General features: G+C 39.0%; 1 protein-coding gene across 1 annotated transcript in view; it reads left to right on the forward strand.

Moving 5' to 3' along the window:
* LOC309835925 (uncharacterized protein) overlaps positions 1-26,414 on the forward strand; it is a gene marked incomplete at its 5' end in the record, with an annotated part of 502,005 nt that overhangs the window by 220,316 nt on the left and 255,275 nt on the right. Inside the window, one exon of the mRNA XM_082675641.1 lies at positions 25,297-25,390. Coding sequence (XP_082531767.1) covers positions 25,297-25,390 — 94 coding nt within the window. The remainder of the gene's footprint in view (positions 1-25,296; positions 25,391-26,414) is intronic.

The raw sequence follows: 26,414 nt of genomic DNA on the forward strand, positions 1-26,414 counted from the left end.
CCCTATGTATCTATCATTCAACATCAACAACTATCAACTTTCTACTATTCCTGTTTCATCTATGCCTCACCCTAGTCCCCCATTGAAAGCTACACTCCAGTTTGTTTATCCAGTCACCTTTTGATGGACATTTGAACTACTTCCAATTTGGCTGTTATGAGTAAAACTACTGTAATCATTCATGTAAAATTTTTCATTTTGACAATATGTTTTCATTTTTCTGATGTGGAATTTTGAGTTGTATGGTTAAGTGTAATTTTAGGCTTATAAAGAACTATAAAATCTTTTCTAAAGTTGTTAAACTATTTTATATTCTCATCCGCAATGCATGAGAGTTCCAGCTGCTCCATATCCTCATCAACACTTATAGTTGTCAGACATTTTCAGTATTAGTCAGCCTAGTGATATTTCATGGTTTAATTTGCAACTCTGATGACGATGATGTTGAATATCTTTTCATGTTCTTATCGGCCATTCATATATCTTTTTTGTGAAGTAATTGTTCAGATCTTTTGCCTATTATCTTACTGGATTTTTGGCCTTTGTATCATGAAGTTTGTTAAATAGTCTGGATGTAAGTCCTCTGTTGGAAATATGTATTGAGAATATCTTCTCCTGGTCTTGGGCCTCCTTGTCATTTTATTAACAATGTCTTTTGAAGATCAGAAGTTTTTAATTTTGATAAGATCCAATTTACCAAAAGTTTTTGTGCTTTATATTTTTCTGTCCTAAGAAGTTTTGTGATGCAAAAGTTGCATGAATTTTCTCCTGTATTTTCTTGTAGAAGTTTTATAGTTTGGGGATTTATGTTTAAGTTTAGAACCTTTTGGAAATAATTTTTATGTTGTGAGTAAGCATTGGTGTCCTTTTTTTAACGTAAATATCTAGTTATCCCATTACTTATTGAAAAGATTATTCATCCCCCTTGGCACCTTTGTTGAAAATCCACTCACCTACAATAAATCTTTTAGTTTAATATCGTTCAGAGCCGTTCTCCTTCTCTAGTTAAAGCTGAAATTATATAGAAATTAGTACTAGAAGTGGTTCTAGTGGAACAGAACCTTAGAAAGTGTGGGGAGGTCTCTGTAACGGTTCTGGGTTATCTAAAATTGATTAGATTTAAAAGCAATAATGACCTTATTTCCATTGGTAAGGGGAGGGGACACAGGTATGGCATGTAGGGCAAAACAGTTACTTAAATTACTCCCTCTTGTAAGCAAATGCTTACAGAAAGAAAGTAAAATTTTGAGTGACAATGTATTTGTCGTCATAGAGTATTTTATTATGAATAAAGAGTTTACTAGGTTTGACTGGTTGATTCTATGTTCACTCACTAGTGAATTTGACACTTTTTCAGAACGAAAATTATGAGCCCAGAGATTTAAATTGAAGATGAAGACTAGTCACCAGAAATATTCTGATTTCCCTAAAAGAAATCCTTATCTTATGTGTCACAGATTTCTGAAAAACAGATCCAGAGACTAATTCAGTGGGTGACAAAATTACAATTTACCTGTAGGTGGTGATGGGCAATGTCATGACTGGTGACCAGCATAAACAATTTTATATGGCATACACTTCCCTTCCAAAGGAAATGAAAATGGTAATTCTTACTGATGTAGCTAGTGAGACGCCATTTGCAGGATTCCTGTGTAATTTTTAACCACTGTGTTTGACAATAAGATTTGGAGACCATTTTATCTGCAGTAAACCTTGAAAATATTTGCATCCATAAATTACAAAGAAGATAAATTCTGAGGTCAAGGGGAAAGTATGTGCCATTAATGGTCCTTAGGCAATATGATGAACAGCTCAGCTTACTGTATTGAGGATGTGACCCATACAGGGCTGTCTTGGACACAGAATGCAAAAACATAAGTGACAAACCAAGTAAGTTGAATAAATGGATTTTGATGATAAAGTTCAATCTGAGGCCTATATTGAAAATATTTAATGGTTCTAAGTAGTATTAAAAAATGAGCAAGTGTGCTTTCTAATGGAAAAGACATGGCGTGTGTTGGAGGCAGACTAACCTTGATTTGGATCTTGCCTCCGACACTTATTAGCTGTGTAATCTTTGACAAGGTACTTAGATCCTTCACTGTAGAAATGGAAATAAACCTGCCTTGGAAGGTTTTTAAAGAAGATTAAATGAGGTAAAGTCTAAAGCTGGAGATGGTAGGTGCCATAAAATTTTCTCTCCCCAAACTATTGATCAATTTTCGTCCTAGGTATTATTTCAGGCAATTAGGGGGAAAATTTACACTTTTAGGCTAATCAGATTAACCAGTGTTTCTCAAACCTTAGCATGCATTTGATTTACCTGGAATCTTGTTAAAATGTAGATTGTGCTTCAGGAGGTCTGAGGAAGGGCCTGAGATACTGCATTTCTAACACAATCCCAGGCAATGTCAACACTGCATTCTGCAGACCTCTGTTGAGTAGCAAAGAGCCAAATCATAGTAACTGCTTTTGTGACACAGTGATAGTGTCCTTGGTGTAAAAATTAATAAACAGAAGCCCTATTTAAAATGGAGTCGGAGTCGGGAAGCCATAAGGGGAAGCTCTTATGAACTACCACTAGGGGTCAACAGAAGACCCAACAGGAATAGAGCTACCTTTGCATCTCCAACAGGAAGGAGGTTTACTCAGCAGCACTTTACTACTCAGCAGGAGGAATGAAAAATTCCTCCTTGCCTAGAAAGAGCCCAGCCAATGAGAGACTGTCACAACTCAGCCAATGAAAAGCCACTACACTTTGAACTCCCAGTTTCCTCCAATGGACTTCTTGTTTATAATAGACCCTCCCAACTCCACTTATCCTCTATAAAAGAAGGCTTCCCTCCTTTCTCCAGACTTGTCTGTGATTTGCCATAGATTGTATTTCCTGAATTGCTAGACTTTGCTGTTCCCTAATCCATTTTGCTGGTAAAATAAGTGGCTGTTTTATTGTTTTAAGTCAACATTGGGTAAGGTCTTGATGCTGCAGGAATGGGCTGGCTTTCAGGTCAGATCAGATCTTAGAGTACTCTGTTTGACTATTTGACTGTTATATTGATCTCTATATAATATCCTGTGGTTTGGGTGAAATGATGAGTTCTTGATTGAATGGGCCAGAAATTCACCCAAAGTATAAACAGACACTTACGTGTAAACACAATCTTAACTCTCATTACAAAATTGAAACAAAGAAACAAGCTTGTGATATTCTCTGTCACTAAAATCTACTTTACCTGGCTTAATTTTTTTAAAAATAAAGAATTATGTATGCGGGTGAGGTTCTTTTGTTTTTTTGTCTTATCCTTTGATAGTGATGCAATCAAGACATTTAGAAAGTACAGAGACCCAGTTTTAGTTGAGACTCTTAGTAATTTTGAATTGCAATCTTTTTATTTTTTCAAGGGCTGAGTTGCAGAACATTGGTTATACCAACTAATTTCATGGTTCATGATTGAACATAAGGCTTTAATTCAATTGTGGACATTTAAAAGATATTTTAAACAGCAAGCACAGTGCAAATTCTTAATATTCAGCCAGAAATGAGGCATCATTGTTTATAACAACAGCAAAAAGATTTGCAATCACCTAGTCATTAGGTTTTTTAAAAAATATATCACACTGGAGGAGAAGACTTAATTTATGCAATGTAGGAAGAAAAAATATTACTGTGAATTGAATTTTAGAGGGCAGAGATTACTGAGAGGAAACCAGCACCCTTACTGTGAAAAAAATCATCTTAAAACTACGAGAGGCAAACAAACTCTATAAATATGAATGGACTGATGATTTCATGAATCTTTATAATTTTTATTTATAATCTTTTAAGCTTTCATCTTTAGCTAACTTCTAGCTACATTTTGTCCTGGAAGAAAACATTTAAAAGTAAAAGTGATATTTAAAAAGATGGCTAAGGACCAATTTCCAAATGTATTCAGCAAAAGAAAAATGTTAAACCTTAAACCTCCTAGCTCTGGGGCTCCAGCTGCCTAACAAAGCACGCATATCTAAGCAGAGGGTATGAACTGTAGTCATGTGGTTTTTCTACAATCTACTTGACCTCAGACATCCAGGTGGAAACTGAAACACTCCACCACTCAGCTTTTTCTAAATAATAGATATGAAGCTTCTTGTAGGTAACAGACTTTAGAAGGCCAAAATTTTTTAGTTCTCTTGTGGAGGTCATAATGTCAACTTAACTTTCAATTTACCTTAAAACAATTCTAGCTTTAAAGAAGGAAATAATGTTAAAGCTTTTGGCTTTGAAAGGAAGGCTTCAAATAACCCACCAACAGAAAAGTATTTTGCTTTTTGTAATTAAAAAATGAAGCCTAATAAAAATGGAGCTTTAATCCTTTTTGTAAATAAAGGTTATAGGTTACATGACTCCAGTTTTGAATTCCTAATGCAGTTTTTCACTGTGTCTACAGTACTGTATAAGAGCCAAGCAGCATTCAGTTCATTCAGTTCCTAGCCCTCCTGTCATGGAAAGCATAGTGGGAGGCATATCTGAATACCTGGTTCCAGGCCTAGATTGGTTATCGGACCTTGGATATATCACTGCACCTCCCCTGGACCCTTAGCTTCCTTATATGTGCAACAATAATGTTGGTGATAACAAAAGTGACATAGCTAGCAAAGTAGTAAGGTTGTAAGTAAGAAGTTAATAGTAAGCCATGAAACGAGGATGAGAACAGCTGTTAGATCGCAAGTCTGTATTCCACCACTGTGCTATCCTGCCTCAGTATATTTGCAGCTCCTGCCTCTGATACTTGCAGCTCCAAAATGATATGTGACCATATTTCCATTTTTCCTCCAGACAAATGCCTACCCAAACCATTAAGCAAGATTGTTTTTCATCTTATTTTTTAATATTTCTAGGAATAGCATCTTTTTAAAAAAATTATTTTATATTGGGGCATAGTTGGTTAACAATGTTGTCAGTTTCAGGTGTACAGCAAAGTGATTCAGTTATACATATGCATTATCTATTCTTTTTCAAATTCTTTTCCCATTTAGGTTATTACAGAATATTGAGCAGAGTTCACTATGCTATACAGTAGGTCCTCGTTGGTTATCTATTTTAAATATAGTGGTGTGTACATGTCAATCCCAATCTAGGGATAGCATTTTAAAAAGTTCATAAAGGAAGTCTATTTATATAGCCCCAGTTATGGCAGAAGTGTTTCTTCTTGTTTAAATATACTCTTGACACAATTCTAGCACATTCTTTAAATATGCCTACTTATAATTGTGATAATGTGTTACATATGTGGAAATAGGCTATCTTGTATCCTGTCTTTCTCAGCACAAATATTCATGTTTTCACAAATCCATGTCTTTTCTCCTAGCTTTGTGGCTTCCCCTTCTCCTCACCACAATTTTCCCTCATTCCTCTAATCTGTTTAGTCAAAATGTGAACACATTTAAGTGCTACTACATGTCAGGCACTGTCTTAGATGCTGGGACTATCAAAGTGAACAATTCCTCCAGAAATTTATAAGCTAATAATTAAGACAAACAAATAACTGATTGTTATAATATTAAGCATGATGATTTCATGTGAGAGGTACTATACAAATATCAAAAGGAAGTACTACTTCATTGATTGGAGAGTAAAAAAAGTTTCCCCAAAGGAGAGGATGCTTGAGATGAATCTTGAAGGGAGAAGAAGAGGAAGGGGATTCTGAATAGCAGGGATATCACGCGTGCACATGTAAGCAAAAGAGGCATTCAGAACACAGTGCTCGGGAAATACACAGGTAGTTGGCCATGGCTGCCCCCAAGAGCTTGGGTCAGGAATGGCAAGAAGTGAAGCTGAAGAGGTAGGCTGAGTTCAGGTAACAAAAGGCCTGTGTGGTCAACTAGCAAATTTCAACTTGACTTCCAACACTCTGGAGAACAGTGAAAGATTTAAAGCATGGGAGTGACATGATCAGATAGCCATTTTCTAATAATCTTCTTGAGAGAGAAAGTGCTAGGAAACATCAAAGATGCTGTATAAATGAGATTTTCCTTTTCTGTTTTAATAACCATACCAAAGCCAGTTCCTGACCTCAGCAGGGAAATTTAATTCAGAGTATACGCTCTGTGTGGAAATCATTATTTCTCAGAATTAATCAATTTTTCCCAGCTTTAGTGAGATATAATTGACATACAACATTGTGTAGATTTAAGGTATGCAATATAATAATTTGATATATGCAAAATGATTGCAAAATGATTGCCATAATAATGTTAGTTAACCTATACTTCACCTCACATTATTATCCTGTGTGCGGGGGAAGAACTTTAAGATCCATTCTTTTGACGACTTTCAGGTATACAATACAGTATCATTAAATATAATCACCATGCTGTTCATTAGATCACCAGAATTTATTCATTTTTATAACTGGAATTTAGTATCCTTTGACTACCTTCACCTATTTCCCCTACTCCCTCTACCCCTGTCAACCACAAATACTCTGTTTCTATGAGGTTTTTTTTCCTTTTAGAGTCCATATACAAGTGAGATCTTACAGTATTTGTCTTTGTCTGACTTATCTCACTTAGCATAATGCCCTCAGGTTTGTCCATTTGGTCACAAATGGCAGGATTTCCTTCTTTTTATGGCTAAATAATATTCCATTGTGGGGTATATACATATATATATATGCCACATTTTCTCTGCCCATTCATTTGTTGATGGACACATGTTGTTTCCATGTCTTGGCTATTGTGAATAATGCTTTAATGAACATCGGGTACAGATATCTCTTTGACATAGTGATTTCATTTCCTTTAGATATATACACAGAAGTATATATACACAGAAGTATATATACCCAGAAGTATGCTGGATTATATTGTAGTTCTATTTTTAATTTTTTGAGGAACCTCTGTTACTATTTTCCATAATGGCTGCACCAATTTACATTTCCCACCAACAGTGTACAAGGCTTTTCTTTTTTTCACATCCTCTTTAACACTTGTTATGTCCTCTCTTTTTGATAACAGCCTTTTTGACAGGTGTGATATAATATCTTGTTGTGGTTTTGATTTGTATTTCCTTGATGGTTAGTGATGTTGAGCACCTTTTTCGTGTACCTGTTGGCCGTTCATATATATCTTTTCTGCAAAAATGTCTGTTCAGATCCTTTGCCCAGTATTTGTTTTTTTGCTCTCGAGTTTTATGAGTTCTTTATATATTTGGGATATTAAACCCTTATCAGATATATGATTTGCAAATATTTTCTCCCATTCAGTAGGTTATCTTTCATTTTGTTCACCATCTCTTTTGCTGTGCAGAAACTTTTTAGTTTGGTGTAATCCCACCTATTAATTTTGCTTTTATTGTTTGTGCTTTTGGTGTTAATATCCAAAACATCACTGCCAAGACCACTGTCAAGGAACTTTCTATATTTTCTTCCATGAATTTTATAGTTTCAGGTCTTACATTTAAGTCTTTAGTCCATTTCAAGTTAATTTTTGTGTATGGTTTAAAATAGGAGTTCAGTTTCATTCTTTTGCATGTAGATAAGAATTGATCACTTTTATCAGGTACCTGTGAGGGCCAGCAAGTCTGATGGGGAGAAGGGAGCCACCTGGGAATGTAGAAAGCCAGGCCTGGGGGATTAACCTGACTGTGGGTCTGGCTTTTCATAGTAGCCAAAATCAAAATTTTATTGTAATCACCCTGACTTGATCCAGTTTAGTTCAGTCTATAAGAGAGCTTCATCTCTGTGTGGGAGCTGTGTTTGATCTGAGTTATACTCATAGCTGCACTGGTGGAAATTTGTGACTCCAAATGAAGGTCTGGCTGCAGACATGAAGGACCCCTGCCATTGGCCAGGGGTTTGCAGTGCACTATGCACCCTCTTGAGGAGGAGTCCAAGGAGCATAGGTGCTTGGCTTGGATAGGGGTTCAAGCATGAGAACTAGAGTTTCTTCACAAAACCAGCAGAGACCCTGGCCATGAGGTCCAGCCAACATTAGGGGTGAGAAGAAAGTCTCAAGAATCGTGGCAGCACCTAGAAATATCAAATTTGTACTGCCTTAGGCTTTTAGGACTACGTCCCAACCCTTGTCCCTGATGGAGCTCTTATGCTGTCACACCTGGTTATTCTTGTTCCAAGAGCTGAGTGTGTAAAGATCTTCAATGCCTGCCCCCAACTGGTGCTACACAAGTTGGGTTTATTAGTAGAAATGTCACTGGGTGAATCACTCAGGCCCTGGCAGGGTGTGTTGACCAAATTAATGCTGATTAAAAGGTGTAATTTAAGACCATTTAACAAGGAATTATTTATAGAAGAGTGGGTAAAGTAACAGGAAACAGTATGGCCTGGTGAAGCACCTAGGTTCTAGCCAGAGCAGAAAGCAGTTCCTTCCCCTAGGCCTGAAGAGCGAAGGTGTTGTTGGCCCAGCTGAGAGTTGTAGCCCAGGGAAGGGCCGCCCACAGATTGTGTGATCAAAGGCCGAGGAGTCCAGCCTCAAACCATGGCCCAGTTTTTTGCCATGGCCTTCAGTTGATCAACCCAAGGGGAAGCTAGCAGGCAGGGCTAGTGAAGTGGTTGGTAGAAGTCAGCCTCCCAAGGCCAAACAGGGCAGGGAAGGGTGGAAAATTGATCTAAAGAGGAAACCAGAAAATAACCAGCACAGTATAATTGAATATTATACACGGCCAATTTGCTCTTCGACCAGCTCCAGTATGGCTTCATCTACCCCATGCTTGGGAATCAGCTCTTGTCAAGGTCACCAACATGGTCAAGTTGCTGATTCCAAAGAACATGTCTCTACCTTCACCTTGACTCTCAGGAGAATTTACCACAGTTGCCAGCCTTCTTGCATGGTTCCTCTTTCTCTATCCAATATCTGAATGCTCAAAGGCTTCAGACAGAAGTGGGTCCGTGTTTTCGGGTCTGACGCTTATCCAGTGTAGGGGTGTCGCGTTCTTTAAGTAAAATGGATATAAAATTATAAATACAAAATTAAGTATGAAGGTAAATATTCAGAAAGAGAAAGTATAATCATTTTTTAAATGTTTATAAATACCAAAAACATTATGAATTTTTTTTAAAACATTTTTTATTAATCAACTATAGGACATGCCTTCATAGTACTTTTTTCCCCTACAATTTGGTCTGGATATTTTTTGGTCACCTCTTTATATGACAGTGATTTTGTAATATTTTCTATAGAGAGACTAGAGAAATAATTCAGTATTTCTTTTGGTTGAACAGAAATTGTTTTATATTACGTTTCGCTTAGTGACTTTTTTCCCATCTTTATAACATTATTGGTAATGCCATATAAAGTTTTAGGATGGTTAACTTGGGCAACTTCTATCAAGTTTCTTTCATATTTAAGCTGTAAGATTTTATGACACTTCAAGTCTTCTTGTATAGTGATTAATTATAATTACTCTGGAACGACAGCACTCATTAACCATTTGTCATCAATGTCCTCCTTGCACTGGCATAGCATGAGATTTATATTATCTTGTTCATTCTCAGTATTTTGCCTCAAATCAGCAAGAGCTTTAATTCCTTTCCAGTGTGCTTCTAAGATTCACTTCTTGTCATTAATAGGATTATCAAACAATCTAAAGCTTATTATTCTTTGCTTCTATTCTAAATTTATCTTTTCCTCTGAATAACTGCTCTTAGGATGGTATGAAATTATTTTTGTTACCATTTGCTTTTTGAGATTAGAATAATTTCTACTGATTTCATCACTCATCGTTATTGTTTTTGCTTCAGAATCCATTAATAATTTTACCTGGATTTACCTTTCAATTCTATAATAAATTTAAAGATAACAAAAGAAGGGACTCTTCATATTAAGCTCAATTCAATGTGTAGTTTCTCACTTATTTTAGTAAGATGTTACAAATGTCTTTCATTCAAAATTGTAGTTAAAATTGTGTTGGAAAATTAGTAACTTTTTTTTTTTTTTTTTTGCGGTACGCGGGCCTCTCGCTGTTGTGGCCTCTCCCGTTGGGGAGCACAGGCTCCGGACGCGCAGGCTCAGTGGCCATGGCTCACGGGCCCAGCCGCTCCGCGGCATGTGGGATCTTCCCGGAACGGGGCACGAACGACTCTCAACCACTGTGCCACCAGGGAAGCCCAATTAGTAACTTTCTGAATAAACATTTTTGCTTCTTGTTGATGTTCAAGATCCTCTTTCAACTCTTCGACAATATATTTTAGGGTCCTAAAAAGGTCGTTTTATCTAGGTTGTAGGGCTTGAACAGCTTTGTAATGGAGACACCATCTTGTTACACTTAAATTCTTAAAAAGCAATCAAAATGACGTATTCATAACTGTTTCAACCTACTGAGTAGTCAACGGTTTTAGGTGCTGTGGCAGCAGCTTCTTCTCTAGAGCAATTAAGGGAATAAGCTATGCAAAGCACATATTATAAATACTTATTAAAGTTCTTAAAGTGTGTTTGCAGCCCTTTGTCCTTACTCTTTGTATAGTTGTATTGCCATATGACTATCCATGAACTGTACTTCAATGGCAGGTTACAACTACCCAGAACTTGTTTCACTTTGTGGACTCTTAGAAGCATTTTATGTTTCAGGTATCTTCTGATGGTGAAAAAGTTAAAAATTGCCCTAGAGTTTTTCCCTTATAAAAGTAGGGCACAATAATTGCCAACTGACCTGTGCTTGTCACAACCAGTGTAGAATCCATCAGTAAGATGGTGGTTAGCGTGTTCCTGCAAGTTGTTCGTATACAGAGGTGGCAAGCAGTAACTTCGTACAAGGAAGAGGATGTGAACCACAGAAATATGGCTTATTGAACCTACTAAATATATTCATAACTCTACGTCCCATTAGCCAAGTTCCAGAAATGACCCTGGCCATACCATTACTACTTGACTAGGTAAAAAATTTGCTAAGGTCGACCCTGGTTCTTGGAAGGGGCCAGAATAAGTGAGTCCTCTGGCCTTGGAACTCAGTTCTTGGTCAGATTTTCTTTTCTGTCAGTTCTCTCTTCCTGATCTATAAACTTATCCAGTTCCAAGACTTTAAATCCAACAATTACAACAGATTTCAAATTTGTAGTTGTAGATATAGTCAACTTGCCAACTTGACAATTGCCAACTTGACAATTTTGTTTGGATGTCTTAATATTCCTTTCAATATTAATATTGAAGATTTGCAAAATGGAGATTTTGATAGCTATCTCCTCAACTCATTCCTACACCCCCACTATCCCTGTGCCAAAATAGCCCCCTCTCAGTCTTTCCCTTCTCCATATATGGTACCATCATCCACTTAGTTGCTAAAGCCTCAAAAGTAGGAATTATTCTTGATTCTTTCTCTTCCCTCTCTTCTCCTCTCCAACAGCAAGTCCTATGGGTTTCATCTTCAGCGTATCTAAAGTTCTTTTTTTCTCTACATATCTAGTACACTACCTTGGATCAGGCTGCCATTATATCTTACGTCTTGATCTTCCACTCTTAACCTTTTCTAATCTGTGAATTGGATTATGTCCCTTCCCTACTTAAGACCCTTCACTTGGCTCCTTCCTCCTTCGGATCATGAAGCCCTTGCTATTTACTGTGGTTTACAAGGTTCTGCTCATCTTCTCATCTTTGCAACCTCATCTCATTCTACTCTCCTATGTATTCACTAAGCAACTGCACACTGTGTTCTTCATGTTCCTTAAACACACCAGGTCCTTCTGTGCTTTGAGCTCTTATTTTCAACTTGGTGCTGGAATGATTTTTGCCACTTCTCTTCATTCTTATTTTTCAAATCTCAAGGCAAAGGTCACCTTTGCAGGGAGGACTTCTCTTAGTCCTCTCTCTAAAGTAGCTTCCCCCAGGTACTCTATTGCATCACTCTGCTTATTTCTTTTATTGTACTCAAACTGTGATTATCTAACTCATTATTTCTTATTTGTTGACTGTTTACCCCACAAGAATGTAAGTACTCTGAGAGCAGAGTCTTGGACCCACTTGCTCACACTGAATCCTCAGAGCCTAGCTTAGTGCTCATATCTAGTAAGAGCTTAATAAATGTTTATTAAATGAATGAATGCTTGGACATTTTTTTTCTTCCCTGTAAAATAAGTAGCATAGCTTTTCCCAGTTCATAGAAAGGTGAGAATTAGTAGAATCAATGTATTCATGAGCACGATGAGATATTTTCTTTTTCTGACTAAATTTGTGCTCTTAGGTTCTCATTTTCCTTCTCTTCTCCTCCTTCTTCTTATGATTCTGGGTCGCCTTCCCTCCCACTGTTCTCACCTGTGACTGCACCTATTATCGATGTCTCCATATGCTACATTTCTAGTTCTCACTTCCATGCTGAACACAAACCTGTGTTCCCAACAGATGCAAAGTGGAATTGTTTTTTTTCCTTCAAATAAATCTGTTTCTGGGCTTCCCTGGTGGCGCAGTGGTTGAGAGTCCGCCTGCCGATGCAGGGGACACGGGTTCGTGCCCTGGTCTGGGAAGATCCCACATGCCGCGGAGTCTGCGTGTCTGGAGCCTGTGCTCCGCAACGGGAGAGGCCACAACAGTGAGAGGCCCGCGTACCGCAAAAAAAAAAAAAAAAAAAAAAAAATGTTTCTTCTTTTGTATTAATAATGTCAACATTTTTCTGAGATACTCAGAGTGTCATTCTCAACCGTCCTCTTTCACCTCCTAAAACAAACTGGTTAACAAGACTATTGCTCTGTCTTCCAAATGTACTTTGAATTTGTCCAGTCCTTCCAATTCCCAGGGCTTCTACCCTAATATGAAACCTCACTATCCATGACCTCAGGTGTCAGGCCTTCTAACAGACCTTTCCAAATCCAATATTTCCCCTGATCATAGTATTCTTCCAATTAGTACCTAGATCATCTTTTCAAATATAGTTGTTGATACTCCCTTGCTTGGAAATCTTTGAAGGTCCCTCAGCTTCAGGGTATAAACCAAAGTCCTTGGCAAATCCTTCAAGGTTCTCTGTAATCTGGTCTCAGTACATTTTCCAGTCTTCTAGTCCATGATAATCCATTGCAACTGCATTCAGCTGCAGTGGACACACCTTAAGATCCCTTACTATTTGAATTAACTCTTGCTTTACTCTATGACAGGATTATCTCCTTCTCAAATGTGTACCAGTTAAAAGCTTATTATTTTAAAGAGATAACTCAAAACCACTCGCCCCCCCAAAGCCATTCCCAGTTGGTTTTCATCTGTTATTTGCTATTTTAATATGAAAACTCTTATTGCATTCTTCCTTGTATCCTGTATTTTTAACCCCTTGGTTTTTTTGTTTCTTTTTAATTTTTATTGGAGTATAGTTGATTTACAATGTTGTGTTAGTTTCAGGTGTACAGGAAAGTGAATCAGCTTTTAAAATGGCAGAATACAAGTTCTCAACGCATTCTAACAATTAAAGAATTCAGAATTATATTGAATAAGTAAACATATTTCCTCTTCTCTTCCTTCCTCAATCCCATTTATTCCCTAGAGAAAACCAATGGCAAGTGTTACTTCCAGAACTTTTTCCAGACATAGATAAATGTGTATCTTTTAAACAAAACGTTAAATGGGTGATAACAAACATATGATTCCATAACTTGCCTTTTCACTTGGAAATATTTATTGGACATCTTTCTTGTCAGCATAGAGAGATTTGCCATCTCCTTTCCAACTGCTTCATTGTAGATGTTGCAGAGATGACATTGTCCTCCAGTAGCTTTATTTTTCCTTCTATAGTCATAGAATCCATGAGTCTTAGCAGGGCACATGCATGTCAGGAATAAAGGCTACATTTCCACCCTTCTCGTAGCTAGGTATGGCCATGTGAGCTAGGTCTAGCCAATAGGATATAAGAGAAGGTGAGATGTGTAACTTCTGAGAATAATCCTTAAGGGGAGATGTGTATGTTTCTCCTTCTTTTCCTTTCTGTCTGTTGGCATGAATATAGATGGGATGACTGGAGCTGGAGCAGCCATCCAGGTCTATGATAACATTGGCATTAGAGGCCATAAATGAGAGAGCAACAATGTGAAAGGAGCCTGGACCCTTGACTCTGTAGAAAACCACTCCAGCCCTGGACTGCCTAATTCTATATTTTTATAAAGAGACAAAAATTTAAGAAATTAAAAAAAATTTAATCTTGTTAAGCCACTGTTATTGTGGATTTTCTTCCCATTTCAGTTGAACCTAATCCTTTGTAAATAATTATATTTTAAATGCTTGCATTCTGATCATAATTTACATCTTTTTTCTTCCTTCCTAGACCCTTAGGTCTTTGCAGGCTTACCTATGGTCTTATTCGTCCTTATCTTCCCATAAGGACCTAGCACAGTGTCTGGCATATAGTCAAAGCTCAACAGGTATCTGTTAACTTGAACTAAATCTGTTTATTGCTGATCATAGAATTTACTACTTCTTCAAACTGTATGAATAGGAATAAAAAGACATTTGAAAGAATAAAATTTCTGAACTGCACTAGCAAAGTGGACTTCCCTCATTTTTGAATTAATCCCAGAATACTGCCACAAGCAAGTTGTTGCTTATGATTAAAAATACCTTCTAACTTTGCAACAATGCTGATGCCGATAGTTAAAATATTTATCTTAGGGGAGCCTAAAGAATTTTGCTTGGTTTTCAAATCTTTGTGTTATTAACCACACCTTACTTTTTCAAATAAATTTGTCTCATAAATGTTTATGCCTTGACCTCCTCTTCCTTAAAATAATAGTATAATAGTTTTTGTATGGAAGTAGAGCGTTGGACCAAATCAGTGGTTCTTACCCTTTGGTTGGTCGAAAGTAGGGAGACCGTATAATTTATCACCTAAACTAAGCTTTTAAGAGTGAAATGGGGCACTATTAGTAATTGTGCCAGCACGTGGGCCTAAATGTGACTGTCCCATGCAAACTGTGACGGGCTCTGCTTGTCATAGGCCTCAATAAGAATGTGAAAAAAAAGCCCTAGATTTTCTTTTTAGAGAAACACACGCACACTTGCACCCTAAATTTTACATATAATTTGAGTGGTCCATGAACCCACTTCAGTTTATCTGTGGAAATGTAGGGATCTCCTAGATTAAGAAAGAACTCCTAGGCAAAATCACCCCAAATTCCTTCATTAAAATTCTATAACTCCAACATGCTAGTATGCTGATAATCTGAGTCATTTATACAGCTGATTCTGGACAGTATCTACTGTAAATACTCAGTCCTGGGCTACAGATCAGCACCTGGTGTCTCTTTACGTTTATGAGACTTTACACTTTACACTTAAGGTACAGCCTCCTTCCACAATCACCTATGGAAAAGGGAGAGATTGGACCAGCTGCTGCAGCAGCCTTACTTCCAGCCACACAGAAGCTAAAAGCAGAGGCTACCTGCTTCCAGAAACTCTTTGCCTGCCTAATGAATAGAGCTGCCTAAGGGCTCCATGGAGTCTCCTCACCAGGTGCTCCCCAACCCCATGGTTCCTGAGTGCCCTGCACCCCAGACCATAGTCCTTCTGGAATCTCTGCACCAGGGCAGCTCCCAGACACAGTAGGTGTGAGTGGCTGTCTGTGCAGGTGGAATATGGTGCCCAGTCACGGTTAAAAAGCAAATGCAAGTGTGTAGTTTTCAATTGCATACAAAATCATGGACTCAGTTTTCCATTTGAATAGAATACGTAAGACTTACTGGCAGTTAGAGAAGTATTTAGAAAATGGAAATCCGGATGACAAAGGAAGGAGTAACTTTCACTTTCACAAAGGGAAAAAATAGAAAGGAGAATACACCTGAATGAAATCCAATACATAATGTAGAATAGAGATGGTTATCATATGGAAAGGTTTGAACCGAGTTTTCTATTACCAGGGCAACCATCACATTATGGAACTGCAAAACAACAAGGAAAAAGCGGCAATAACTGGAACACCAAAACCCCAAATGAGGACAATTTGTGTACAGATGTGAATTTAATAAAGATAAAGAGCTGCTTTGTTTAAACTAACTTTTGCTTACCACCAAAAGAAAATGTATTTGGAAAAATTAACATTCCCTTCTACATTTTCAGAAAATATCAGAGAAAATACACAAATGCCATTCGAACTATGTATTAAATCCTGATGAATTCATATGGGGTTTTCTTGGTCCTTTCTCTCAAAGATGTGGACGTTTCATATACAGTGATATTTAATAGTTAAAGCTCTCAGTGTGGTAAGTATTTTATTTAGTTACTTCTTTCCTCCAGAGTTTGAATTTTAATTTAAACAGGTGGACAGATTGAACAACTTTTATTTTTCCCTTCTTTGAATTTGTAGGAGGCAATTAAAGAGATTGGTACTAAGCATTTAAGATAAGTTTTGCATGAGAACGTTGACTGGGTAATTTCGTAAGGACTATGGTAGAAAGCTAATGGGGTGTTAAAGGTGACGGTCATCACTTGGTTTTTACTGAAAACTAAATAGGAGCCAAGTATGTGTGTTTACATAAAATTGACATCAGATGATGTAGAAAACACAGACTTTTTTCCAGCTATTTTCTAAAGCTCTTAGTTCTTCTTTTTCTTTTGTTTCTATTCCAACCTTGATCCTCAATTCCAGTGTGCACCCATACACACGATACACATACACACGATACACATACACACATACAGCAGTATAGGTATAGGAAGAAATGATAGAGGGTGAACTATTAACTTGAAAGACAGTGCTGTAGGGCCAATTTGGAGAAGAATCCTATAATTTTGCATTGTTGGATCAGGTTCAGGGGCTGCCCAATGTCTTTAATCCTTTTAATGGTAGCCTTACTGATGTGTTAGTCTAAACATGTTGTTATATTCATGACATTGTTATGGCTGCTGTAACAGAAGTACCATAGACTGGGTAGTTTTTAAACAATAGAAAGCTATTTCTCACAGTTCTGGAGCCTGGAAGTCCAAGATAAGGGTGCCAGCATGGTCGAGGTCTGGTCAGAGCCCTTTTCTAGGTTGTAGACTTCTAGCTGTGTCCTCATGTCACAGAAAGCAGAGAGAGGAAGCAATCTCTCTCATGACTCTTTTAAGAGCATTAATCCCATTCATGAGTGTTTCACCCACATGACCTCATTTAATCCTAATTACCTCCTGAAGCCCCACCTTTTAATACCATCCCATTGGGCGTTAGGGTTCCAACATATGAATTTGGGCAGGGACACACACGTTTAGTCCATAGTCCATGTTTTGTGTAGCATCCTTATTTTCGTGTCAAGGAGTTCTTAAAGTCTGATTCTATAGAGGAAAACACAATGCAAAGGCAATCTGCAGTTCTGATGACCAGAAGTGATGGAAATACTGCATTCAGGATATCTGAAAACCCAGACTCCCCTGTGGATAGCTGCTCTTTCTGCGGCTGGACTAGTAAAGCTCAGCTGAGATGGCGGAAAGCTGCTGGAAAACAGTTGTCAGTTCCACCCTGCACCTGCTTTCTCTAGTTTGTATCTGTGCCACACGGGGCCTCCCTTGGTTCCTGACCCAGTTTTTCTCTTAGACTTTGAGAAAATGCCTGTCCTGGGATTCAACTTGCCACAAGGGCCATTGCTGTAAAAAGCACCCCTCGACTTCCTCTGCCCCGTCTTGTTCCACAAAATGGCCAGAACAGAAAACCCTCAGCCTCTGACACTGAACAATCCTTTCTCTATGGAAATGTCCTCTAAATTGAAACTTTACCCCCTTGCAGCCAACCAGGGACTGTTACATGTACCTAAAGACTAGTTAGAAAATCTCCCCAATTCCCAAAATCCCACCTCAACAGAATGCTTGCCAATCAGACATACTCTCAGTATTTGTTCTTTTTACTGCATAAAACTTATACCCCGAACCCCTGCTGAATCAAGAATAAGGGCAGAACTGGGTTCCCTTGCTTCAAGTTTATGAATTATCGGCCTTTGTTAATTTTGCTTCGGACATCCTTGTGCCTTGAACAGCTTCAATTCTGAGCCTGGTCAGTATGTCAGTTTCCATTTTAGATCCGTAGAGCAACCCTCATGGGCCTTATCTTGGCCATATATACTGTTGCTGTACTTCTCTTCTGGGATTGGTATGGATATCAGAGCCACCCTGGCTTGGGGTCACAGTGAATGCAGCCAAAAGGAATCAGGGTCCACATTAGCTGGCCAGTCTTAGTCTAAGGGGGTGGGAGTGGTGGGCTGTTTCTCCAATCCCTTTGTTGCTGTTTTCATGATGGTTCATTCCCATGCAAGAGGGCATCTTTTCCATGTGTATATCCTCCAGGCTGGTTTTATGGTCTTCCTGATTCTGTGAGCTATGTTTGGATTAAATCTCCTTTCTGACTACATTAGCCTAATTTGGGTTGTTTCATTGCCAAAAACCTTCAGAAAGATAGTCTCTTTGAAATGAGAAGGAACCCAACGTCCACTTCTCTTGGCCTCATCAGGCATGCCACTTCCTGAAAGTGCTGACCTCATTCCTTAGGAGGCTAGATAAGCATTTATTCATACGATGGGATTGCAAGGGAGTGGAAGCAGAGCACCGTGAAGGGTAGAGCAGGGCGCAGAAGGAGTATCCAAGGGCTTCGGAGACTTCCCTTAAGGCCTGTTCTGCTTCCAAGAAATGCAGTCTGAGGGAGCAGAGCGGTGAGGAGGAGTCTGAGAGCTCAGTGGAGCATTAAGTGACTTTCCCGTACATGAGTTATTTGTCTTTTGGAAATAAATCTATCTGAATGTGTGATCTTTTTGCCAGGTTGGCGAAAATCCCAGGGACAGAAGTTTGCCACTGAGGATGGCACTGGTTCACTGCCTTCATAATGATACCCACTTTTAGAGACTCCTCTGGAATTTTGAAAATGCTCAAATAGAACTACTGGTTTCTAGATCGCTACAGCAGTGAGATTGTTTACTTTGGCTTTGGGAATCAGAATTGCAGTTCATTAATACCTTCCTTCAGGCTGGGAACAAGAATTTATAACACCTGATGCCATATTCAACGCCAGATTAGCATATATTACAAGAGTGATAGCTGAAATTGCTCTAAAAATGTGTAGTGACAGATTCAAACCAAATGCTGTTTATGAATGCTTTGCTGTCTGTGAAATACGCAGAATGTGGAAAGAAAAGGCAACTGAAGGTAAATGGCCCCAGTTTTATTATTTTGCATTTGTTTTCATCCTATCTTTATTACTTTCCTTAAAGTATGTATTTTTGATACCAACTGATACAACATCCAGTTTTTTTGTTTTGTTTTGATTTTGAAGATCTTGGTTTAAGGTAAGATGAAATTAGAAGAAATTACACTGGAAAGTTTCATGTTAGTGAACTTATATAATCTGGTCTCTAAAGATTTACTTTTAGGGGAGAACTATTGAGATAAAGGACTTACATTTGATTTTTAGCTTGTTTGGATTTTGATATGAGACTGGAAGACATGTTCTTTAAACCGGCTCCTTTACTTTCTGGGTATAAAAGAGCTGAGTTGTATTTTTACCTTTTCAATCCAATCTTCTTGTTAAAAACCACTGAAGTGAGAGAGCTGACAAACAGAATGGGCCTGACATTCCTGGGAAATGACAGTGATATCCTTCAACACTGTTTTTTTCCAATAAAGATTTTTGAGTATAAGTGCAGTGCTGTGCATTAAACAGCATAGGAATTAAGCATGATATGTTGTCAACTTTACATGAAAACATAGATAAGAAAGATTTTAATTTAATGTATTTTTGGACGACAGGACCTGTATAGTATTTATCTCTGTTTTTCAGGCACCCAGCTAGTATACTATCTGACCAGTAGTTTGCACTCGGCAAATGCTTAAATGATGAGTAATGAATGATGAATGAGTGATGTAATGATCCTCAAGGATGTAGCGTATGTCAGGTTTTTCACCTTGTTTTCCAGCCTTTTTTTCCCTTTTTTGTTTTAGTGATTCGTTCAGCAAAAGTGGTTTGAGGGTCCCCTTTGTATGAGGGACCTCATAGCTGGCATTGAACCAAACAAGAGTCTCTGGCTTCTGAGGTCTCACACAGTGGTGGCCACTTGGGAGGAGGCTCTTTGTCAATCTTGTCACTTGTCTTTGAAGTAGCTGACCCCACACTGATCAGTTTCCACGTGAGATGTTGGAAGGATGACAGCTATGGGGGAGTGGGTAGTAGGAAGGGTCTTGCTTGCTTAGGTGTCACCTATTCAGGGAGCTGGTGCATTTGAATTTGAATATCCTTTCACACAAAAGCACCAAGGAAAACTAATACAATGAGATGAGAAAAGAAATTTTCTGTGAACCAAGTCAGACTGATTAACCAGGAAGAGGAGATGCTAGTTGACCCCAAAGCCTTGATGAGCACTCAGTCTCTCCTGTGAAGCCAATATTCCCTTGATTACAATCTCTTGAAAAGAGTGGGGGGTCCTCTTCTTATAAAGATTGTTTTAATTAATAACAGAGCATGTTACTAAGAATGCTTGTTTATATTTGTTTATTTTAATTAACTAATAAAGCTCAGGCAGAACAGAACCAAATCAGGTCTTTTTTCTAAAAACAAAAAAGACTCCTGATATTACTGTTAATGTTGAACAGAACTCTTTTAACTGAGACCATCTGAAAACTGTGTCTCAAGCATAACCTGTGGATTGACATAGAATACATAATTGTCTATTGAATAAAATAATGTAATTTCTGATTGGCGTATCTATTTATTAATTTTGGGGGGGTTCTTTCTCTTGTTTGAAGGCATATTTTCTTTTGGTTTCTTCCGATTTGTTTTCCCTACTTTTTGTTTTCAATATGTTGAGGCTGATAGTCTGAAACCCAAACTCATCATTTTCCCCCTCTTTGCCCTAGTCTCCAACCTTGCTATTTCCTAACTTTCTTAGTCCTGAAAAGATCTATAATCTTCCACCAACTCTGGGCTCAAAAGTCATTGGCAGGCCTCTTTTAATTCCTCATATCCAGTCAGATTTCAAGAACTCCATGTAGTACATCCAAATTATCTTTGCCCCTGCTCACTCCTTCCATCCATGTTCCCAGCATCCTGCAGGTTCACCTCCTATTGTTTGGACTATTATAGTATGTTGACCTGTTTCCAGTAACTTCTTTCTCAGTTCCTTTTTACATATTAAAATTAGATTAATCCTTATAAAGCAAAGCTGTGATCATGTATCTTCCTGCCCTCAATTTTTCCATGATACTTTATCTCTATATCCAGACAAATACAAATTCTTTAGACTGGCACCCTGGTTTCCACATTCTGGTCTTATCTCTCTTCTCAGCCTTATTTCCTACTGTTTCTGGAAACACATCCTGTATTCCACCAAAGTGGATTTCTTGTTGCTACAGGACTGCACTGTCCAACGCTGTAGCCACTAGCCATTAGTGGTGAGAGAACAAATCAATATACAGATGAGAGACCTCATATGAAAATAGAACTCTGATGCACAGTCTGCAGCGGACAGCCCAGAACACCAACCCATGATCTACAGTAGCCAGCCTGCTATGTATATGTCACACTTAGAGGAAGTCAGAACGCTGTCCCTAGCAACACTGCAGGAAGCAAAACAATAACCCCTGCGACAACAGTCCCCCAAAGCCAGGATTTGACTCATAACTGACAGTTTCTCTAATTTTTGTCTTTATTTCCTACTTAGGACCAATCAGAGAAAGCCAACGATGTACCCCTAACCAACCTCATAGGTTGCCCCACTGCTAAATAGTTATGCCTTCCTCATGCCAACGGCCTCCAATCAGGGCACACCTGAAGCCTTCCCTTTTTTCCCACTATAAAGCTTTTCTGCTCCTCTGCCTGCCTTTGAGTTCATGCAAAATACTGAGTGCAAATTGACAGTGGCTGACTCCCTTGTTAGAGCAAACTCTGAGTAAAGAGCCTTAGCCTGTTTTCATTTCGTTGGTCTTTGTTTATTTCCACAGTGGCTAGTTAAATTTAAATTAATTAAAATTATATAAAATAAAAAGTTCAGTTCTTCAGTTGCACTAGCTAATTTAAAGTGCTCAGTAGCTCCATGTAGCTTGCAGCTACTATACTGGACAGTGTAGACATGGAACATTTCCATCATCTCCAAAAGTTTTATTGGACACTCTGTACATGTCTGTGGTTTTCCCACCTCGATGCTACTTCTTCTGCTTGAACTGCCTTCTTTCTACATTTTTACCTGCCAGGCTCCTACCCAGCCTTCATGACCTTGCTTACTGTTTCCGTCAGGAAGCCTTCACTGACGCCTCTGTTTAGACATCATCTCTCATTTCTGAGATTATACCTTTCTTGTGGCACTTACCAGTCCTCTAGTTCAGTGATCTCTCTCATCCTGCTATCCTGCTATACTGTAGACTCCGTGACCTTAGTAATTACTTCATCCTTGCAGTATGTATCTCATGCCTCCTGTGGAGTAGCCCCATGATAACTTATTTTTTTGGCTTAAATGTGGTTTGGGGAAAATAAAGATCAGATTGAATTACTCACTTTAAGAAGCCATGGAATGACAGGTAGAATTGGGGTTTGTTTTTTGTTTGGGACATAGAATGTACAAATACTGTTGCAAATGGCTTTGTTCTTCCCTTTCTGACTCTGCCTCTGTTATCCTCTAGACAGCTTCATTTAACACTGGGAGGATGTTTATAAAGTTAGCTGGGGACCATCGGAGAGGAAGCTAGAGGTCTGAGGTTCCCAAAATACTTTCAGAATGACTAACTTTTATTAATGTCTTTAACACACCAGGCAGATTCATGCCTCTGTGCCTCGCTCATATTTTCCCCTTGCCTGAAATATGACCCCCAATTTTGCGCTCTTGCACCACCTCTGTTCCTGGTGAACTTCTTCAGATGTCAAGTGAAAGAGGCCACATTGTCTGTGAAGGCTTTCTTGCTCTCATCAAATGGAGTCACTCCTTTTCCTGGCTGTTTATCAGTATCTGCTTGCATATCTCCTTGTTCTCAGTGTGGCAGATGAATGTAAACACTAACTCTTAAAGTAATATTACCAGGACGAGGACACACAGCCAGTGGAAGGAAGTTAACCCACTTATATTTCTTGTCAGGGGGTAGCTGTTGCTGTTGTATTTGGATACTTTAGGATAAAAGTCACTACAACCCAGAGAGAAAGCTATTTCTCTCCCTTCACCATCAACCTAAATCCAAAGGTCATGAGCTCATCATTTCCTAAGTGGAGCTAGAAAACCCTCTCTTCACTTTATACACCAGCAGAAATTGTGTCTGGGAGAAAGTTTTGCTATCCACTGGGCGCCTGAGGTTGTGAAATTTTCAAGAAACAGAAGTTGACCAGAGTACTGGGACTTAATTATTTGTTAGAGGGTATGAGATATCCTGGGATAAGGGTGGACTGTGACGTTAGGTCATAGCTGGGGATGAAACTTAAAGGGGAAAGACAGCAAGAAAAGTGGAGTGAGAGGAGAAAACGAATCATCCATGTGGGGCGCCTTTGAAAGGAGCCTCTTCCTTTTGAGGTTCCAGAGAGTGAGGTGCCCATTGGCATAGTAATTGATGCCATCCATCATCCTCACTCCCCTACTCTGTCAGCTTTTGGAAAAATTATATGAACCCTTCAACAAAGAAATACTTAACGCATCATAATTGTCTAGTCATGTTTGTGCAAGAAAGCATTTGGAATGGGTAGGGGTGCCCTGCTCTGATGTTCATTAAACATCGGTCCACACCCTCGTTATGGGCTATTCGGTGCCAGGACACAAACACCCAGCCAGAGAAATAAGAATATTCTCTTTTATGTTACCAGCCTCAGAGGGTACTAAGAAGAAGGAAGAGTCTTCTCCTTAGAATAATTATTGCAGAGTCATAATAATTATTCATTCATTTATTCAATAATATTTGGAATAGATTTTGGAAAAATTGTTGGCTTAAGCTAAACTGAGTAACTTGAAAGCAGATGCTGTATCTTCTCTCTCTTTGAATCCTGAATGCAACCCCTGTCGCTGACACATGGTGGGTGTTTAAAAATTTTACAGAATGAATTACTGAACCTGCTGATGTACGAGGCTCAGTTTTGGGGCTAGAAGTGAAGGCACTAGCTATTCCATTGGGGGATAATATGAGAATCTCTTTTTCAAACTCATGGGCTTTCTTTTTCAGGCTGAAGAAAGAGGTGTGGGTTTAACTTTAAAAGCTATGGCCAGAATCCTCTTGTGAAGACACATTATAGAATTAGAAGATCTCAGAGCCGAGAGAATCTTAGGACCCACTTATTCCCATCCTTTTATTTTGTGGATGAAGATACTGAGATTTAAATTGTTTTCACAGAGCTTTTAAAAGGTGGAAATATTCTATTAGAGTCTTGCCAACTGCCAGGTTAATTTAAAGTTTTTGGCTTTGTAGTTCAAGTTCCTATTTAATTTCTCAAAGTTCACGAACCCTTCCCACTGGGATGCAGGTCTGGGCGTGGTGCTCACTGCTGCCATCCTTTCATCCTGCTTCTTTCAGCCCACTTTCCTAGGACTCAGCTTTCTCCCACCTCTGCCGCCTCCTCTCCCATGGACACATTCAGCCCAAGGACTCCCTCTAATTTCTCCATCCACCCTTTACCATCACCGCTTCAAACATCCCCCAGCAAACTGAGGACTCGGAAAGAGAGTGTCATTTAATTATGAAAACACACCGTTTTTGTTTTCCCTGAATCTGAACATTTTCTGAACAATAGGTGAAGGAGTTTTTGAAAGCCATGGCAGTGTTTTAAAAATCTCTTGTTCATTTTACCAGATTAATCCAGAGCTGCTATGGGTTGTTCAAAGAAAGAAGATGATAAGCTGATCTGCATTAGGGATGTGTAGGAGTTGGAACATAGATCTGATCAGATGTTGCTATACTTTCTTTTGCGCTTCTTTGGGGGCCCAAGTCAGAACTATGACTTCTCCCATCATACTGGGGAGCAGGGGGTAGGCAGTTACCTTGTGTCTTAACTCAAAAGAATGAACAGGGTGAATTACTAGCTCTCCTTTCTGCTTTAAGGTGCAGAAAACCCAACCAATAGTGGCGTAAACAAACTGGGGTTTATTTTTCTCTCATAACAGGAATCTTGGAGGTGAGGGGAAGCAGGGTCAGGTCTGTGGCTTGGTGATGCTGGAGGTCTGACAGGAGAACTTTTCCTCAACTAACTGAAGTCTGAGTGGTAGTGGTCAGGGCCTGCAAATTAATTGACAATCGGGAATTTTCTTCAGATTAACAGGAGAAAATGTTATTACACATGCATGCAGCAGCATTCTCTAAGGAGAAGCTCTCTGAACAGCCGGGGGTAAAGGTTGATATCCTATCAGCGTAGTAAGGGGGTGTTGGTGGTTAAAGTGTGGGAGGCTCTGATAAGGTTTGTTACACATTTTCACGTTTCTCATCCAGGTGCTGGTGCTAATGGTCATTCTCCTTCCTGGCTGGAAGCTCCCTGGAGGGGGGTTTGTGGCAGCAGAATTCTCACATTCTCCATGTGCTGAGGGTAAGTCTTCTGTCTCCCTCCCACTGGAGGCTGAATTCTCAGAAAGCTCCGTTAAAACAAGGGGAGTTTAGAGAAATTTTCCGTTTAGAGAAATTTTCTTTCTCAGCTGCTGTTTGTTCAGGTGTTTTCATTTTGGAGTATAGCCGTCCCTCTGTATCCACAGGTTTTGCATCCACAGATTTAACCAACCTCGGATGGACTGTAGTGGTTCCCTGAGTTTTGAACATTATGGAGTTGTTACACTCAGACTGCAAATTGATCAGGGAGTCCTGATGCTTCTCGAGTTTTCTCAAAGCTTGAACATAATATATGTACTTGTGTCTGTATGTGAGCTCTTAGCTAGTTGGTCCCCGTGGTTAAAAGTAAAGTTGTAAACTCACTTCTGTCTCCAGCAGGGCCATTATAATTATTAAGATGATCACTTAGGAAGCAGTGGATGCTTTGCATTCAGTTTGAGGTGATATTTTGGTAAGATTGATAGGGGCCCTTTGGGCAAATATCCGTTTTGTGGATTTTGAGAGAAAAAGAGAGGTGGTCGAAGGTGCCTGCACACACAGAAGGGGAAAATACTGAGCAGATGGTGTGTGTGCCTGTGGTTAGGAGGACGCTGACCGGAAACAGACTCTCCTCCGGGAGAGGGGGAGTGGAGGGACGGTTCTGCAGGTCGGGCCGTGTCTCCACCTCAGCTTCTGAGTGTCACCTTTCTCACTTGTAAAACGATAACCATAGTCTTTACTTTAAATGACATAATGCGTGCAAATGTGCTGAATAAACTGTGAAAAGAAATTCTTCACGATTTCCCAGTACAAGCATGTACAAAAAAGAGGTCAAGTGAGTTATTGGGAGGGGTTCGTGCAGTCCCTGAATGAGGCTCCTCACTGCTTTTCTGTCTTTCAAGCAGTAGTTGGGCCTCCACATGTGTCCTCATGGCTCAGCCTGCAGTGCTGGGAGCCCAGGTCCTCACTAGGAGGTAACTTCCCATTATCGACAAAGTGTCTCTCCTTGACCAAACTTTAGTCAGGCT

This window comes from Grampus griseus, assembly GCF_964374135.1.
Source record: "Grampus griseus genome assembly, chromosome: 18".
NCBI lineage: Eukaryota > Metazoa > Chordata > Mammalia > Artiodactyla > Delphinidae > Grampus > Grampus griseus.